This window comes from Coregonus clupeaformis, chromosome 8, assembly GCF_020615455.1.
Source record: "Coregonus clupeaformis isolate EN_2021a chromosome 8, ASM2061545v1, whole genome shotgun sequence".
Classification (NCBI taxonomy): domain Eukaryota; kingdom Metazoa; phylum Chordata; class Actinopteri; order Salmoniformes; family Salmonidae; genus Coregonus; species Coregonus clupeaformis.
In genome coordinates this window covers 26,082,568-26,099,261 of record NC_059199.1, presented here as the reverse complement: position 1 = coordinate 26,099,261, position 16,694 = coordinate 26,082,568, and the positions used below count along the sequence as shown (strand labels likewise).

The window sequence follows — 16,694 nt, the reverse complement described above, 5'->3', positions numbered from 1 at the left end:
CTTCACGGTTGGGATGGTGTTCTTCCAAACATAACGATGGTCATTATGGCCAAACAGTTCTATTTTTGTTTCATCAGACCAGAGGACATTTCTCCAAAAAGTACGATCTTTGTCCCCATGTGCAGTTGCAAACCGTAGTCTGGCTTTTTTATGGCGGTTTTGGAGAAATGGCTTCTTCCTTGCTGAGCGGCCTTTCAGGTTATGTCAATATAGGTCTTGTTTTACTGTGGATATAGATACTTGTGTACCTGTTTCCTCCAGCATCTTCACAAGGTCCTTTGCTGTTGTTCTGGGATTGATTTGCACTTTTCACACCAAAGTACGTTCATCTTTAGGAGACAGAAAGCGTCTCCTTCCTGAACGGTATGACTGCTGCGTGGTCCCATGGTGTTTATACTTGTGTACTATTGTTTGTACAGATGAACGTGGTACCTTCAGGCGTTTGGAAATTGCTCCCAAGGATGAACCAGACTTTCCCATGATGTCAAGCAAAAAGGCACTGAGTTTGAAGGTAGACCTTGAAATACATCCACAGGTACACCTCTAATTGACTCAAGTGATGTCAATTAGCCTATCAGAAGCTTCTAAAGCCATGACATCATTTTATGGAATTTTCCAAGCTGTTTAATGGCACAGTCAACTTAGTGTATGTAAACTTCTGACCCACTGGAATTGTGATACAGTGAATTATAAGTGAATAATCTGTCTGTAAACAATTGTTGGGAAAAATTACTTGTGTCATGCACAAAGTAGATGTCCTAACTGACTTGCCAAAACTATAGTTTGTTAACAAGAAATTTGTGAGTGGTTGAAAAACTAGTTTAAATGACTCCAACCTAAGTGTATGTAAACTTCTGACTTCAACTGTATATTGAGGAGTTGTCTTTCTTATATAAGAATAAGCAGTAATAGTAAAGGCAGTAATCAGAACTGATAGAGTTGGCCTCCCGAGTGGCGCAGCGGTCTAAGGCACTGCATCGCAGTGCTGAGACGCCACTACAGGCTCGATCCCAGGCTTTGTCACAGCCGGCCATGACCGGGAGCCCCATAGGGCGGCACACAATTGGCCCAGCATCGTCCTTGTGGCGGGTTGGGCGCCTGCAAGCTGACTTCGGTCGTCAGTTGAACAGTGTTTCCTCCGACACATTGGTGCGGCTGGCTTCCGGGTTAAGCGAGCAGTGTGTTAAGAAGCAGCACAGCTTGGCGGGTCATGTTTTGAAGGATGCATGACTCCCTTCTCCTCTCCCGAGCCCGTTGGGGACCTGCAGCGATGAGACAAGATCGTAGCTACCAATTGGGGAGAAAAAGGGGGTAAAAAAAAAAGAATAATAATTTGTTGTTGTACTGTAGAGATGTTGTCTTTCACGAATCCTATTCTGCGAACTGCACATACTGTTGTAGAGAGAGATGAATAGGCCTCTATCCATTTATCATTGACAGTGCTTTACCCGCACAGTACAAGGCGATGCTGGTTTGACTCAAAGCCTCCTCCTCGCTTTGCATTTGCCTTGAGAGAGGCCTCTTTTGTAACTTGCTTGATGGTTAAAAGATGCTTGATTCAATGGACCCCCACCCTGACGTAGTTCTGGGCATTCCTGCATTGATTCTGCCATTCAGACTGCCAGATGTACAGTTCAACATGCTTCTGAGGAATAACAGGGAGAATGGAGGACGGACGTGTAGCATACTGAATTGACATTCACAAGAGGTTATTTTAAAGCCAATAAGACTGTTGTTTTTGGTTTAAGGATGCCGGTCCATAGAAAAAGCAGTTAATGTCTTACTAAACTGAAGTGTAAAATGTTGGAATTTCTGATGATCTAACAAGTAGCTTAAGCTTTCATTGTAACAGTGTTGACAGATTTTCTGCACATTGTACATTGACTGTGATATGGAATACTGAAGAGTTTTGGTTGCAATGCTCTGGTTGAACCAAGAGTCTAGTCCTACACTGGCTTGGGGGTTAGAGTTGAATGATTAATTCAGTACAGACATACAGTGGGGAGAACAAGTATTTGATACACTGCCGATTTTGCAGGTTTTCCTACTTACAAAGCATGTAGAGGTCTGTAATTGTTATCATAGGTACACTTCAACTGTGAGAGACGGAATCTAAAACAAAAATCCAGAAAATCACATTGTATGATTTTTAAGTAATTAATTTGCATTTTATTGCATGACATAAGTATTTGATCACCTACCAACCAGTACGAATTCCGGCTCTCACAGACCTGTTAGTTTTTCTTTAAGAAGCCCTCCTGTTCTCCACTCATTACCTGTATTAACTGCACCTGTTTGAACTCGTTACCTGTATAAAAGACACCTGTCCACACAATCAAACAGACTCCAGCCTCTCCACAATGGCCAAGACCAGAGAGCTGTGTAAGGACATCAGGGATAAAATTGTAGACCTGCACAAGGCTGGGATGGGCTACAGGACAATAGGCAAGCAGCTTGATGAGAAGGCAACAACTGTTGGCGCAATTATTAGAAAATGGAAGAAGTTCAAGATGACGGTCAATCACCCTCGGTCTGGGGCTCCATGCAAGATCTCACCTCGTGGGGCATCAATGATCATGAGGAAGGTGATAGATCAGCCCAGAACTACACGGCAGGACCTGGTCAATGACCTGAAGAGAGCTGGGACCACAGTCTCAAAGAAAACCATTAGTAACACACTACGCCGTCATGGATTAAAATCCTGCAGTGCACGCAAGGTCCCCCTGCTCAAGCCAGCGCATGTCCAGGCCCATCTGAAGTTTGCCAATGACCATCTGGATGATCCAGAGGAGGAATGGGAGAAGGTCATGTGGTCTGATGAGACAAAAATAGAGCTTTTTGGTCTAAACTCCACTCGCCGTGTTTGGAGGAAGAAGAAGGATGAGTACAACCCCAAGAACACCATCCCAACCGTGAAGCATGGAGGTGGAAACATCATTCTTTGGGGATGCTTTTCTGCAAAGGGGACAGGACGACTGCACCGTATTGAGGGGAGGATGGATGGGGCCATGTATCGCGAGATCTTGGCCAACAACCTCCTTCCCTCAGTAAGAGCATTGAAGATGGGTCGTGGCTGGGTCTTCCAGCATGACAACGGCCCGAAACACACAGCCAGGGCAACTAAGGAGTGGCTTCGTAAGAAGCATCTCAAGGTCCTGGAGTGGCCTAGCCAGTCTCCAGACCTGAACCCAATAGAACATCTTTGGAGGGAGCTGAAAGTCCGTATTGCCCAGCGACAGCCCCGAAACCTGAAGGATCTGGAGAAGGTCTGTATGGAGGAGTGGGACTAAAATCCCTGCTGCAGTGTGTGCAAACCTGGTCAAGACCTACAGGAAATGTATGATCTCTGTAATTGCAAACAAAGGTTTCTATAACAAATATTAAGTTCTGCTTTTCTGATGTATCAAATACTTATGTCATGCAATAAAATGCAAATGAATTACTTAAAGATCATACAATGTGATTTTCTGGATTTTTGTTTTAGATTCCGTCTCTCACAGTTGAAGTGTACCTATGATAAAAATGACAGACCTCTACATGCTTTGTAAGTAGGAAAACCTGCAAAATCGGCAGTGTATCAAATACTTGTTCTCCCCACTGTACATACAGTTGAAGTCGGAAGTTTACATACACCTTAGCCAAATACATTTAAACTCAGTTTTTCACAATTCCTGACATTTAATGACCCGATCCTGTAGGTTCATGCTCTACAACATTCGGAGAGTACGACCCTGCCTTACACAGGAAGCGGCACAGGTCCTAATCCAGGCACTTGTCATCTCCCGTCTGGATTACTGCAACTCGCTGTTGGCTGGGCTCCCTGCCTGTGCCATTAAACCCCTACAACTCATCCAGAATGCCGCAGCCCGTCTGGTGTTCAACCTTCCCAAGTTCTCTCACGTCACCCCCCTCCTCCGCACACTCCACTGGCTTCCAGTTGAAGCTCGCATCTGTTACAAGACCATGGTGCTTGCCTATGGAGCTGTGAGGGGAACGGCACCTCCGTACCTTCAGGCTCTGATCAATCCCTACACCCAAACGAGGGCACTGCGTTCATCCACCTCTGGCCTGCTGGCTCCCCTTCCTCTGCGGAAGCATAGTTCCCGCTCAGCCCAGTCAAAACTGTTCGCTGCTCTGGCACCCCAATGGTGGAACAAGCTCCCTCACGACGCCAGGACAGCGAAGTCACTCACCACCTTCCGGAGACATTTGAAACCCCACCTCTTTAAGGAATACCTGGGATAGGATAAAGTAATCCTTCTACCCCAACCCCCCAACTTTGGAAGTATGCTTGGGGTCATTGTTCATTTGGAAGACCCATTTGCGACCAAGATTTAACTTCCTGACTGATGTCTTGAGATGTTGCTTCAATATATCCACATAATTTTCCTTCCTCATGATGCCATCTATTTTGTGAAGTCCACCAGTCCCTCCTGCAGCAAAGCACCCCCACAGCATGATGCTGCCACCCCCGTGCTTCACGGTTGGGATGGTGTTCATCGGCTTGCAAGCAACCCCCTTTTTCCTCCAAACATAACGATGGTCATTATGGCCAAACAGTTCTATTTTTGTTTAATCAGACCAGAGGACATTTTTCCAGAAAGTACGATCTTTGTTTCCATTTGCAGTTGCAAACCGTAGTCTGGCTTTTTTAAGGCGGTTTTGGAGTATATAAAGTGTAATATTGGGATGCAAACTCATAATTGAGTACATTTCCACTCTACATTTGACATGGTACAGGTGTCTTCTTTTTATTAAGCCCATAACCATGTACAGTGGGGAAAAAAAGTATTTAGTCAGCCACCAATTGTGCACGTTCTCCCACTTAAAAAGATGAGAGAGGCCTGTCATTTTCATCATAGGTACACGTCAACTATGACAGACAAATTGAGAAAAGAAAATCCAGAAAATCACATTGTAGGATTTTTAATGAATTTATTTGCAAATTATGGTGGAAAATAAGTATTTGGTCACCTACAAACAAGCAAGATTTCTGGCTCTCACAGACCAGTAACTTCTTCTTTAAGAGGCTCCTCTGTCCTCCACTCGTTACCTGTATTAATGGCACCTGTTTGAACTTGTTATCAGTATAAAAGACACCTGTCCACAACCTCAAACAGTCACACTCCAAACTCCACTATGGCCAAGACCAAAGAGCTGTCAAAGGACACCAGAAACAAAATTGTAGAACTGCACCAGGCTGGGAAGACTGAATCTGCAATAGGTAAGCAGCTTGGTTTGAAGAAATCAACTGTGGGAGCAATTATTAGGAAATGGAAGACATACAAGACCACTGATAATCTCCCTCGATCTGGGGCTCCACGCAAGATCTCACCCCGTGGGGTCAAAATGATCACAAGAACGGTGAGCAAAAATCCCAGAACCACACGGGGGGACCTAGTGAATGACCTGCAGAGAGCTGGGACCAAAGTAACAAAGCCTACCATCAGTAACACACTACGCCACCAGGGACTCAAATCCTGCAGTGCTAGACGTGTCCCCCTGCTTAAGCCAGTACATGTCCAGGCCCGTCTGAAGTTTGCTAGAGTGCATCCAGAAGAGGATTGGGAGAAAGTCATATGGTCAGATGAAACCAAAATATAACTTTTTGGCAAAAACTCAACTTGTCGTGTTTGGAGGACAAAGAATGCTGAGTTGCATCCAAAGAACACCATACCTACTGTGAAGCATGGGAGTGAAAACATAATCCTTTGGGGCTGTTTTTCTGCAAAGGGACCAGGACGACTGATCCGTGTAAAGGAAAAATGAATGGGGCCATGTATCGTGAGATTTTGAGTGAAAACCTCCTTCCATCAGCAAGGGCATTGAAGATGAAACGTGGCTGGGTCTTTCAGCATGACAATGATCCCAAACACACCGCCCGGGCAACGAAGGAGTGGCTTCGTAAGAAGCATTTCAAGGTCCTGGAGTCTCCAGATCTCAACCCCATAGAAAATCTTTGGAGGGAGTTGAAAGTCCGTGTTGCCCAGCGACAGCCCCAAAACATCACTGCTCTAGAGGAGATCTGCATGGAGGAATTGGCCAAAATACCAGCAACAGTGTGTGAAAACCTTGTGAAGACTTACAGAAAACGTTTGACCTGTGTCATTGCCAACAAAGGGTATATAAGAAAGTATTGAGAAACTTTTGATATTGACCAAATACTTATTTTCCACCATAATTTGCAAATAAATTCATTAAAAATCCTACAATGTGATTTTCTGGAATTTTTTTTCTCATTTTGTCTGTCATAGTTGACGTGTACCTATGATGAAAATTACAGGCCTCTCTCATCTTTTTAAGTGGGAGAACGTGCACAATTGGTGGCTGACTAAATACTTTTTTTCCCCACTGTATGTGAGGTGTATACTTTTGTTTCAAAGTAGATTTATTTAAGACTACCAAGAATCACTCTGTGTGACCCTGATTTAGCCCACTGCAGTAAAAGGTTAAGGAGTAGGAAACCAGTATGTCTGATGTAAACGAAGCAGAGTAGCTGTGGTGTGACTATGTGCCGGCCTCCAAACTAGTGAGGTCATTTCTTCTAATCCAGCCACATGACTCCAGGTGAAATGTTTCCACCATTGCTGCTCATGCTGTTTGCCGTGCTGGCATCCTAGTGTGTGTGTGTGTGTGTGTGTGTGTGTGTGTGAGAGAGAGAGAGACCCGTTACTATGGCGACGCACATAAAGAACAATTAAGAGTTTTCGTAGAGTACCTTGTTAGCGTCCATTGTTGACCTTGGACCAAAAGTACTTTTCCTCTTTCCCTAATTTTTCCGTCATTAAATAGTGCTAAATTGGTAGATGCGGGAAAACATTTTTGTCTCAGAATTGCACACATTGACTGAGGTGGCGGCCAATTTGAAGTTTACATTTACAAGTTGTAGCCATAAGCCAGTAAAGCCACAACATGGGTAACGTACTGTAGGTCATTATGCATTCTTCTGTTTCATTTTCAGCATAGTGGGGGCTGGGGGAGTCCAGGCCAAGAAGGGCTGTAGATTTTGGCCTCGAATCTTCAACAAATTGGCCGTTGTGTTGTGGGAGCTGGAGGGATCTGGAGGCTTGCTCATGGGACGTCAGTGTTGCTGCATGTCGGATCCACTAAATTAGCCAGACTGCTAATTACCTCCCTGAGAGGACAGTCAGAGAGAGTTTCCGGAAGCTTTTTTCTTGTTTTTCCCAGCAACATCTCCACCCTTGTGAGTTGAAGTCTGAAGAGTTTGTTCCCTGAATCCCCCGTTCATTTGCATCTTGTTCCTCCCTCATCCGCTTTTCACTCGCTTCCTGTAATAGGCAAACAAATAATACCTCTGTGTGTTAGTCTACTGCATCATCACGACCTAGGTTACAGTGAGGAGCTGGTGGAGAGAGGACCATTGTAATGGCCGAAATGGAACAAAGGGAAAGGTATCGGGTAGTTTAGTGGTTAAGAGCCTTGTGCCAGTAAACGAAAGGTCGCTGGTTCTAATCCCAGAGCCGACTAGGTGAGAAGTCTGTCGATGTGCCCTTGAGCAAGGCACTTAACCCTAATTGCTCCTGTAAGTCGCTCTGGATGAGAGCGTCTGCTAAATGAGTAAAAGTATCAAACACTTCAAGCACATGGAACCTTCCACTGGAAGGTTACTGTCATTTTCCTCTGTTGCGTAGGGCGTTCATATTAGGACAGCCACCATCTCGTCAGTAATTGTGTCAGTCTCAACTGAGGCTGTCCTAATATGGACACTGTAGTTGCTCTCTTTCACATGGGGTTGTTGGCCTTGTCCTCAGTGTACTGAATTGTCTCCAGTGTACAGGGACGTATTGTTGAGTCCCAAACATCTGGGGAATTGAGATTAAAACATCAATGAAGCTCCTGTCTGTGTCAAATTCGGGAGTGGGAGCTGAAAGGTCACTTCCTCACAGTCCAGCATCTCACGCCACAAACGACACCTGCGTCGGTATCGTCAGAACGCCTCTAATGCGAACGCGATGACAGGTCACCCGTCTGCCCGTCCACTCGGCTCGGCAGCTGCGGGGGAACAGTGTTTGAACAAGGCTGGCTCACGTCGACCCACAGCGCAGCCGTTTTGTTTGATCCTTCAGCTAGCTTACTCTACCTCTCTCTCTCTCTCTCTCTCTCTCTCTCTCTCTCTCTCTCTCTCTCTCTCTCTCTCTCTCTCTCTCTCTCTCTCTCTCTCTCTCTCTCTCTCTCTCTCTCTCTCTCTCTCTCTCTCTCTCATCTCTACAGTTCCCTTCTACACAGAGATACCGAACTCGCAGACACGCAAAATAAACTAAAAGGGGACGGACACAGTAAAGACCCCCGATCCCCGGCCAAAAGAGCCACACGTTTTTCTCACGAGAAACCACTCAATAAGGGCTTTTCTTCTCCTTTGTTTTTCTTTCTTCCCCTCTTTTCATTCCAGCCCTCAGTGGCTCTGTCTTTCCACAGAAGGTGGGGTTTTTTCGGACTTTTTATCTCGTCTGAAGCTCAACTGCTCTAGGAGTAGTGTGAGAATGTGGCCTTTAGAGAGTTGTTCTAAGAACTATGTATCACACAGAAAATGTAACTTGTTACGGCAATTATATCTTGGTGCTGCTGCGATTATCTAGATAAGGGACTATATGGAGGAGTTGAGATCCCATGAACTGTCAATTGATAAACTGCAATTAGCCAATCTTGGTCATTTCCTCTTCTTGTCCATTCATATTTTGTGGCTACGTCCTGGGTGAATGTATGGGATCTGAGGTTAAATCACAAAGGTGATGAATGGCTATGTTACCCCAGTGTGATATTTGTCCTTAAGTGACTTACAATGTTTCTGTCCATTCGCATTTCCTGTCATTGCACAGACTGTAGCAGCTAGCGTGAGCACATGGATAGACTGCCCCCTGTGGTCACTCAGAGAACAACTCATCCTCACATTCTCACATTCTCACCCAAACACTTTTATGTTTGTAGCCCGATGAGAAACCTTCCTGGTTGCGGAGTGGAAAGAATCATAAAGATGAAAAGTCAAGAAGAAAAGCTGTTCTAACAAAATAGGGGGATTGTATAGGAGGGAACGGGAATGCCTTACAGAAATTAGCTTTGGCTGACAGAGCGCCGAAACAATACCGTCTCTAAGCAATTTACGAGAGCGATTACTCTGATTATTATTTCAACAATACCCAGCTATGCTCTTTCAAGGGCTGCCAGTGGGGCTGAGGCTGGGGGAATGAATGGCCTTGCCAAAACTGAGTGTCTGGGAGTTTCACAAGGCACTCTACAGGAGGGAGGGCTGGCTGGCGGGAGGGAGGGGGCAGAAAAGAGAAAGGGAGACACACTTCAAAGGGGCTCGGGTTCTTCAGAAGGGTCGCTATTTCAGTCCTCCTGACGTTGGTTTCTGTTTTTACTAACCCCTTCTCTCTCTCTCTCTCTCTCTCTCTCTCTCTCTCTCTCTCTCTCTCTCTCTCTCTCTCTCTCTCTCTCTCTCTCTCTCTCTCTCTCTCTCTCTCTCTCTCTCTCTCTGCAGCCCCCAACGAGCCTTTGCTGTGCAAATTCGCAGACGGAGGGCAGAAGAAACGCCAGAGCCAGAGCAAGTACCCGCAGAACGGGCGGCCGTGGCACAGGGAGGGCGAGGTAAGCCACGGACTCATTACAGTCGCCATTTTGGTTCCATAGGTACAGCCATTCGGCAGTTACCAATAACCCTGCATTACATACCACCTACTCATGGCACTGTAATGACGTTTGGTTCAAAGGCAGGCATTTAACCTCTGAGGAAATGGAAGTCTTAATGGGTCACTTAGGTCCCCTCAGAAAGGCCTTTTAGGATTCCAACACATCTGGGTCCATGTAAAACATGACAGTCTGTCTCCCATGTTTAAGTTTGGCACTGGCAGTGAAAAAGGTTGAAAAAAGCACTTTTAAGTAACGATCCAAACCTTCAAAATAATATAATATAAATTATATTTCAAGGTTGTATGAGTGCCCTGCCAAGGCTGCCAAACATATAGGTGTTCCACCTATGGTTCATAGTAGTTCGGGCCTATAAATTGGATACCTAACATATTCAGCAGTAACAACCTACAACGGGAAGGGCAGTTGGAGGGTTTTTCATGCGGGTCTATACCACCACGGGGCTGAACTTGTAGGGGCTGACAGTTGTGCTGAAGCTGCAAGGTAGAAGGAAAGGACAAGATATAGGCACTATGTGGAGATGGGCCTGACTGTGTGTCTTTCAGGAGACATAACATACTCTCCAGTTTGTCTGCTTGTTGCTTGTGTGTGATGTTTTTGTGTGCTTTGCAAGCATATACTGTATGTGTGTGTGTCCATCACAAACTCAGCAGACCAAACACTGAGCCCAGTGAGGCCTGTTTACCCTAACAGCATGTTGCTACAGAGCCTCACACACTGACAGGGTTAGCTGACTACACTTGACGTGAGGTGAGAGGGGTGCGTGTGCAGCATCTGGAAAGAGGAGGAGAGAAGAAAGGATCAAAGAAAAGAGGCAGCATCACTAGAATAGATGGAATACACAACAACACTTCGGCTCTCTCTCATCTCTCCTCTCCTCCCTCTCGTCCCCACACAGCGTGCCTGATGAAATCTGCTGTCCTCCTTAGATTAAACGGCTCACCTCGCGCCCAACTACGTCTCACGCGCAGATTAACGACATGATTCGTGTTTTTATCTCTGTAAAAAGGCCCTCCCATGGCCTCAGGCTCAACAGCTAGGAAGAGTCTTGCATCTCTCCTCCCTCGTCTCCCTCCCTCCCTCACTCCTTGCTTCCCATTACTCTGGTTAAGGACATGAGTGAGAGGCTGGTGGAGGCTTAAGTGCTGGAGTTGTTGGGGCCTTTGTGTGTGCGTGTGTGTGTGCATGTGTGTGATGAGAGAGAGAGAGTGCGTGCGTGCACACACGTACAGTACGTACTGTATGTGTTGTGATGTCACGAGAGGCTACACAGCTTTCAGCGGGATTGCTCAAGTAGTGCAAGGAGACCAGGTTCAACCAAAACAAGGATTTTATTAAAGGTCTTGGGAAACTAACGAAAGTATAACACAATTCTGTTCTCTGGTGGCTCTTTAAGGGTTAACAGTTCAGGGATGTCTCTTCCACATCCAAAATCATAACTCTCCCTCGCTCAAATAACTTTTCCCCAGTCTTACTGTATTCCACGTTGCAGCTAGTGGCCAACCCAGCAAAACGTCCTTCCAAATGTCCCACACGTATTTCCACAGGTGCATATATCCAAAGGTGAGTATTTCCCAAAGGTAAGTATCTCCAAATCCTTATATTCCTCATGGAAGTGGACGTGCAGCACTCTTGTCCTCCAGAGAGCCCAGGTTGGAGACTGTGTGTCTTCCCTTCCCAAACCTTCAGCTCATCAGCTCCTCATTTGTTTCAGCTGCGTGGGAAGATTGGCCATAGAGGGGTGGAGTTCCCGACCATACCAGCAGATGGAGCCATAGCTGTCTGGGTTTGCAGCCACCTCAGGGGGATGTAACGTCCCTCCAGGACACAGCCTCTCGTGACATCACACATCCCCCCTCCTCGGGACCGACGTCCTCGCGGGGTAAAGGCAGCGAAGAAGGCATCACGCCGGGAGAGGGCGTCCGCATTGCCGTGGTGCTTGCCAGACTGCTCTCTCTTCAACTCCTCCAACTCTAGGACCAGGGACTCAGCCTCCTGTTGTCTCTCCCTTGAGTTTCTTACTGAACGCATCAGCCTTGGTTTTAGCAGAGTTTAGCTTCTGTTGAGCAGCTTTCAGTTCCTTCTCTCTCTTTGCCTCCGCATTCTTCATCTTGTTCTCCAACACCTTGTACTTCTCCTCTGCCTTCTTCTGGACCTCCTTACTACTGCGCAGGGTCTCCTCACACTCCTCGATGGTCCTGCGCAGCCTCTCCAGCTCCTCCTGTTGCTTATGGAAGGAGCTCTGTTGGAGTTTAGCCTGGAGGATATCTAACTCTTCTGTCTTCATGTCTAACTGTTGCTTTAACAAACGATACCTCTCAGCGGTCGCCTTCAGACCAGACAGTTCCTTGTCCAGATTCTGTAGCTCCGTCTCTGTGTCGGTCTGGGCACCTGCCATCCCTATCCGAGCCCGGGCGGGAGTGAGTAATTCGGAGGATTGCACCGGAGCCTTCCCAGGATGAGTCTTGCCTCTCCGTTTCCGAGGTACTCGGGTTATCCTCTCCTGAGACTCTCTCCAGAGTGGGTAAAAGGCTGGGCAGTCTCGTCCCAATTAGGACAGGGACGGGGAGGGAATCAACCACCCCCGCCGTCGTGTGTATGGTTCCCCGTGTGCTGGTCATTGTAAGTTCAGTAATGGGGTATTCTCTGGTGTCCCCATGGACACAGGAAACTGGGAGGACTTTCCCCGGGGTCAGACACGTTGGGCCCACCAAATCCTTACGCACCAGGGTGGCCCGGCTACCAGAATCCAGTAAGGCCTCCACATCATGGTGATTCACAGTTACCGGGCAGGTGGGGGGTCGATCTGGGCCGCCATCTACGACTCCCAAGAGCGAGGCAAAACGGTGTGTGGGTGCTGAGCTGGAGGACTCCGCAGTGGGCATAGGTTCATCGGCTGGTTTCCCACACTGCCAGGAGATATGTCCCATCTCCCCACACCGGTAACACTGTCGAGTTTCCCCCCTCCTGGTGTACTCTTCTTGGACCGCCTGGTTTCTGGCTCCCCCTGGAGCCGGGATAAGTCCTGACGTGGCTGGGTTCGAGACCTTGGGGTCCTTTGGACGGGTTCTTCCCATTTGTGGTGGGGCCGCACTCCTGGGGTCTTTTCGGGAAGCATTCAGCATCTCCGCTGTGGCCTGGTACTTTTCCACAGCTTCCACGGTCAGATCAGCCGTGGTCAAGGCCTGTTGACTGATGAACCGTTTTGCCTCATAAGGCAGGGCGCGTAGGTAACGATCCACCACAACGGCCTCCACCACCGCCGCTGCTGTATTCCTCTGCGGATCCAGCCATTTCCTTGCGATTCGGACAAGTTCATGCATCTGCGCCCGAGGAGGTTGGTCTGGTTGGAAGGTCCAGCTGTGAAAGCGCTGGGCCATACCAAACTTTGTGAGTCCATATCTGCTGAGGATCTCAGACTTCAGGGCATCATAGTCAGTAACCTGGTCAGGGCCCAGGTCCCGGACAGCATTCAGCGATTCCCCGGTTAGAAAGGGGGGCTAACAGACCAACCCACTGTTGCTTGGGCCAGGCTTCCCTAGTGGCCGTGGCCTCAAATGCATGCAGGTATGCCTCAATGTCATCGGTAGCTCCCATCTTAGATATAAAGTCACTTGCCTTTATTGGGCGGGTATTTTGGACCACCCTCTGTCTCTGCAACTGCAATTCCTCTGCCTTCAGAAGGTTGGCTTTCTTTTGCTCCTCCAAGAGAGCCACGTTTGCTTGCATCTGGGCTTGCTGGCCAGCAACAAGGGCTTTCAATATGTCCTCCATTTCAGTCGGGCGGGGAGCCTACGGCCAACTTGGAAAACTGGGTGATCAAACCTTCGGTATCCTCCTCTGACATGCACTATTAACGCTTGAGCGTGCCCGTATTCTCCACCACCTGTGATGTCACGAGAGGCTACACAGCTTTCAGCGGGATTGCTCAAGTAGTGCAAGGAGACCAGGTTCAACCAAAACAAGGATTTTATTAAAGGTCTTGGGAAACTAACGAAAGTATAACACAATTCTGTTCTCTGGTGGCTCTTTAAGGGTTAACAGTTCAGGGATGTCTCTTCCACATCCAAAATCATAACTCTCCCTCGCTCAAATAACTTTTCCCCAGTCTTACTGTATTCCACGTTGCAGCTAGTGGCCAACCCAGCAAAACGTCCTTCCAAATGTCCCACACGTATTTCCACAGGTGCATATATCCAAAGGTGAGTATTTCCCAAAGGTAAGTATCTCCAAATCCTTATATTCCTCATGGAAGTGGACGTGCAGCACTCTTGTCCTCCAGAGAGCCCAGGTTGGAGACTGTGTGTCTTCCCTTCCCAAACCTTCAGCTCATCAGCTCCTCATTTGTTTCAGCTGCGTGGGAAGATTGGCCATAGAGGGGTGGAGTTCCCGACCATACCAGCAGATGGAGCCATAGCTGTCTGGGTTTGCAGCCACCTCAGGGGGATGTAACGTCCCTCCAGGACACAGCCTCTCGTGACATCACAGTGTGTTTGTGCGCGCACATTTGTTCGTACCTTTGTGTGTGTCAGCGAAGCTCCCACAGTCATTGATCAGCAGTCTGTTTATCAGACGCTCTCCAATCGTTCACCAGGGGCCTCCCGTTCCGTGGCCAGATGAAGAGGGCCGCCGGCGCACGCCATTTGTTATGTTCTCCATTGAACCCCTTTTGAAGTCAGCCAAACTCCCTAAACACATGAGGGGTGTAGTAGAACACCCGTAGAGCAGCAAGCAACCACATTGTAGCATGATTAGTCAGTAGTTGAAAAAGGGTCAGAAGTCAAATGGAGGTTTTGAAAGAGGTGACAAGTTTTCTTCTAAGTGACTATGAGGCATGCAAACACTCTCTCGAACATGTGTTACATCTTACAAATGATGTGCGCTTACACACACATGCAAACACACATGCAAAGTCACGTGGGATCAAGCACCCATACTCACACGGACACACACCATAAATCATTAAATCGTTAACATACACACACGTAGTCTCACAAAGTCACACTAGCTCAAGTGCTTTCTCTTGATGAAAGTGTTAATGGCGAAACCACCTGGTTCTCCCCTGTGTGAAAGGAAGCATGACTGATGTTTTTGAGAGAGAGGGAGAGAGGGTGTGTGTGTGTGTGTTTGTGTCTGTGTGACCTACAGCCGGACACACCATGGATGGCTGGGGTTTCTTGTGGAAGTCCAGTACAGGTGGCCTTCCAGCTGCCAGAGGAGCCGTCCTCAAACTACCCCTTTTAGTGGGATCTCTATCTGTCAAACACATACTACAGTATACACAGACACTCTCACACACATACACATAGTCCAACTTTCTCTCTCTCTGACTCTCACACACTTACTCCAACTTTCTCTCTTGCACGTACTCTCACTTTCTATCTCTCATTCACATACTCCAACTTCCTCTCCTAGACATATACTCTCACTGTCTCTCCCTCACATGCTCTCACTTTCTCTCCCTCATATACTCTCACTTTCTCTTCCTCACATTCTCTCACTTTATATCCCTCACATACTCTCACTTTCTCTCCCTTATATACACTCACTTTCTCACTCTCACATACTCTCACTTTGCCTCCCTCACATACTCTCACTTTCTCTCCCTCACATACTCTCACTTTCCCTCCCTCACAGACTCTCACCTTCCCTCCCTCACATACTCTCACTTTCTTTTCCTCACATACTCTCACTTTCTCTCCCTCACATACTCTAATTATCTCTCGTACATATACTCTCTCTTTTTCTCTTTCCCACACATACTCAGACACATGTACTTTCTTCCATATATTCTTTCTCACATACACTATTTTCGCTCTCCTCTTCATCTCACCTTCTCTTTCTTACACACACATTCCCTTTCTCTCTCTCTCTTTGTACCGGACGTGCCAACAGCATGCATAATCAGTCATGGCCATGCAGCCGACCCTTATGGGGGATTGTCTGTGTGAGCCAGGCAGCCATGGTGTGGAATTCATTAACACATGGAAGTAAGGGCACCACGCATGGGACTTATCAGCCTCACCAGACAGCTGGCCATGTCTGGGATGGCCATTAGCACATACACAGTGCCTTCAGAAGGTATTCATACGCCTTGACTTATTCCACATTTTGTTGTTACAGCCTGAATTCAGAATGGATTAAATATATGTTTTTTTCTCACCCATCTACACACAATACTCCATAATGACAAGGTGAAAACATGTTTTTAGAAAGTTTTGAAAATGTATTGAAAATTAAATACAGAAATATCGAACTTACATAAGTATTCACACCCCTGAGTCAATACATGTTAGAATCACCTTTGGCAGCAATTAGAGCTGTGGGTCTTTCTGGGTAAGTCTCTAAGAGCTTTGCACACCTGAATTGTACAATATTTGCACATTATTCTTTATAAAATTCTACAAGCTCTGTCAAGTTGGTTGTTGATCATTGCTAGACAGCCATTTTCAAGTCTTGCCATAGATCTTCAAGCCGATTTAAGTCAAAACTAGAACTAGGCCATTCAGGAACATTCAATGTCATCTTGGTAAGCAACTCCAGTGTATATTTGGCCTTGTCTTTTAAGTTATTGTTCTGCTGAAAAGTGAATTGGTCTCCTAGTGTTGGAAAGCAGACTGAACCAGGTTTTCCTCTAGTCCTTGCCCTTCACAAGGATATCCATAACCACTATGCTTGAAAATATGAAGAGTTGTAGTCAGTGATGTGTTGTGTTGGATTTGCTCCAAACATAACACTTTGTATTCAGGACATAAAGTTAATTTCTTCTTATTTTTACCCATCTACCAAAAGGTGCCCTTCTTTTTATATATATATATATATATATATATATATATTAGGGGGTAGATCAGCATAATATTGCATATAGATTGTAACTTCCATCAATGTAATTGTCTGCATCACTTCCAATCCATATACATATATACATACACATATATACACACATACATACATACATACACACATACACACACATACACATATACATATATACATACATACTGTGACGTCACGAGAGGCTACACAGC

At 46.6% G+C, this 16,694-nt stretch overlaps 1 protein-coding gene across 1 annotated transcript in view; it reads left to right on the top strand.

Moving 5' to 3' along the window:
* The window catches only part of LOC121571444 (RNA-binding motif, single-stranded-interacting protein 3-like), a 284,697-nt gene that overhangs the window by 209,419 nt on the left and 58,584 nt on the right, over window positions 1-16,694 (top strand). The window contains exon 7 of the mRNA XM_045221880.1: window positions 9,500-9,606. Within this exon, the coding sequence (XP_045077815.1) occupies window positions 9,500-9,606 (107 nt within the window). The remainder of the gene's footprint in view (window positions 1-9,499; window positions 9,607-16,694) is intronic.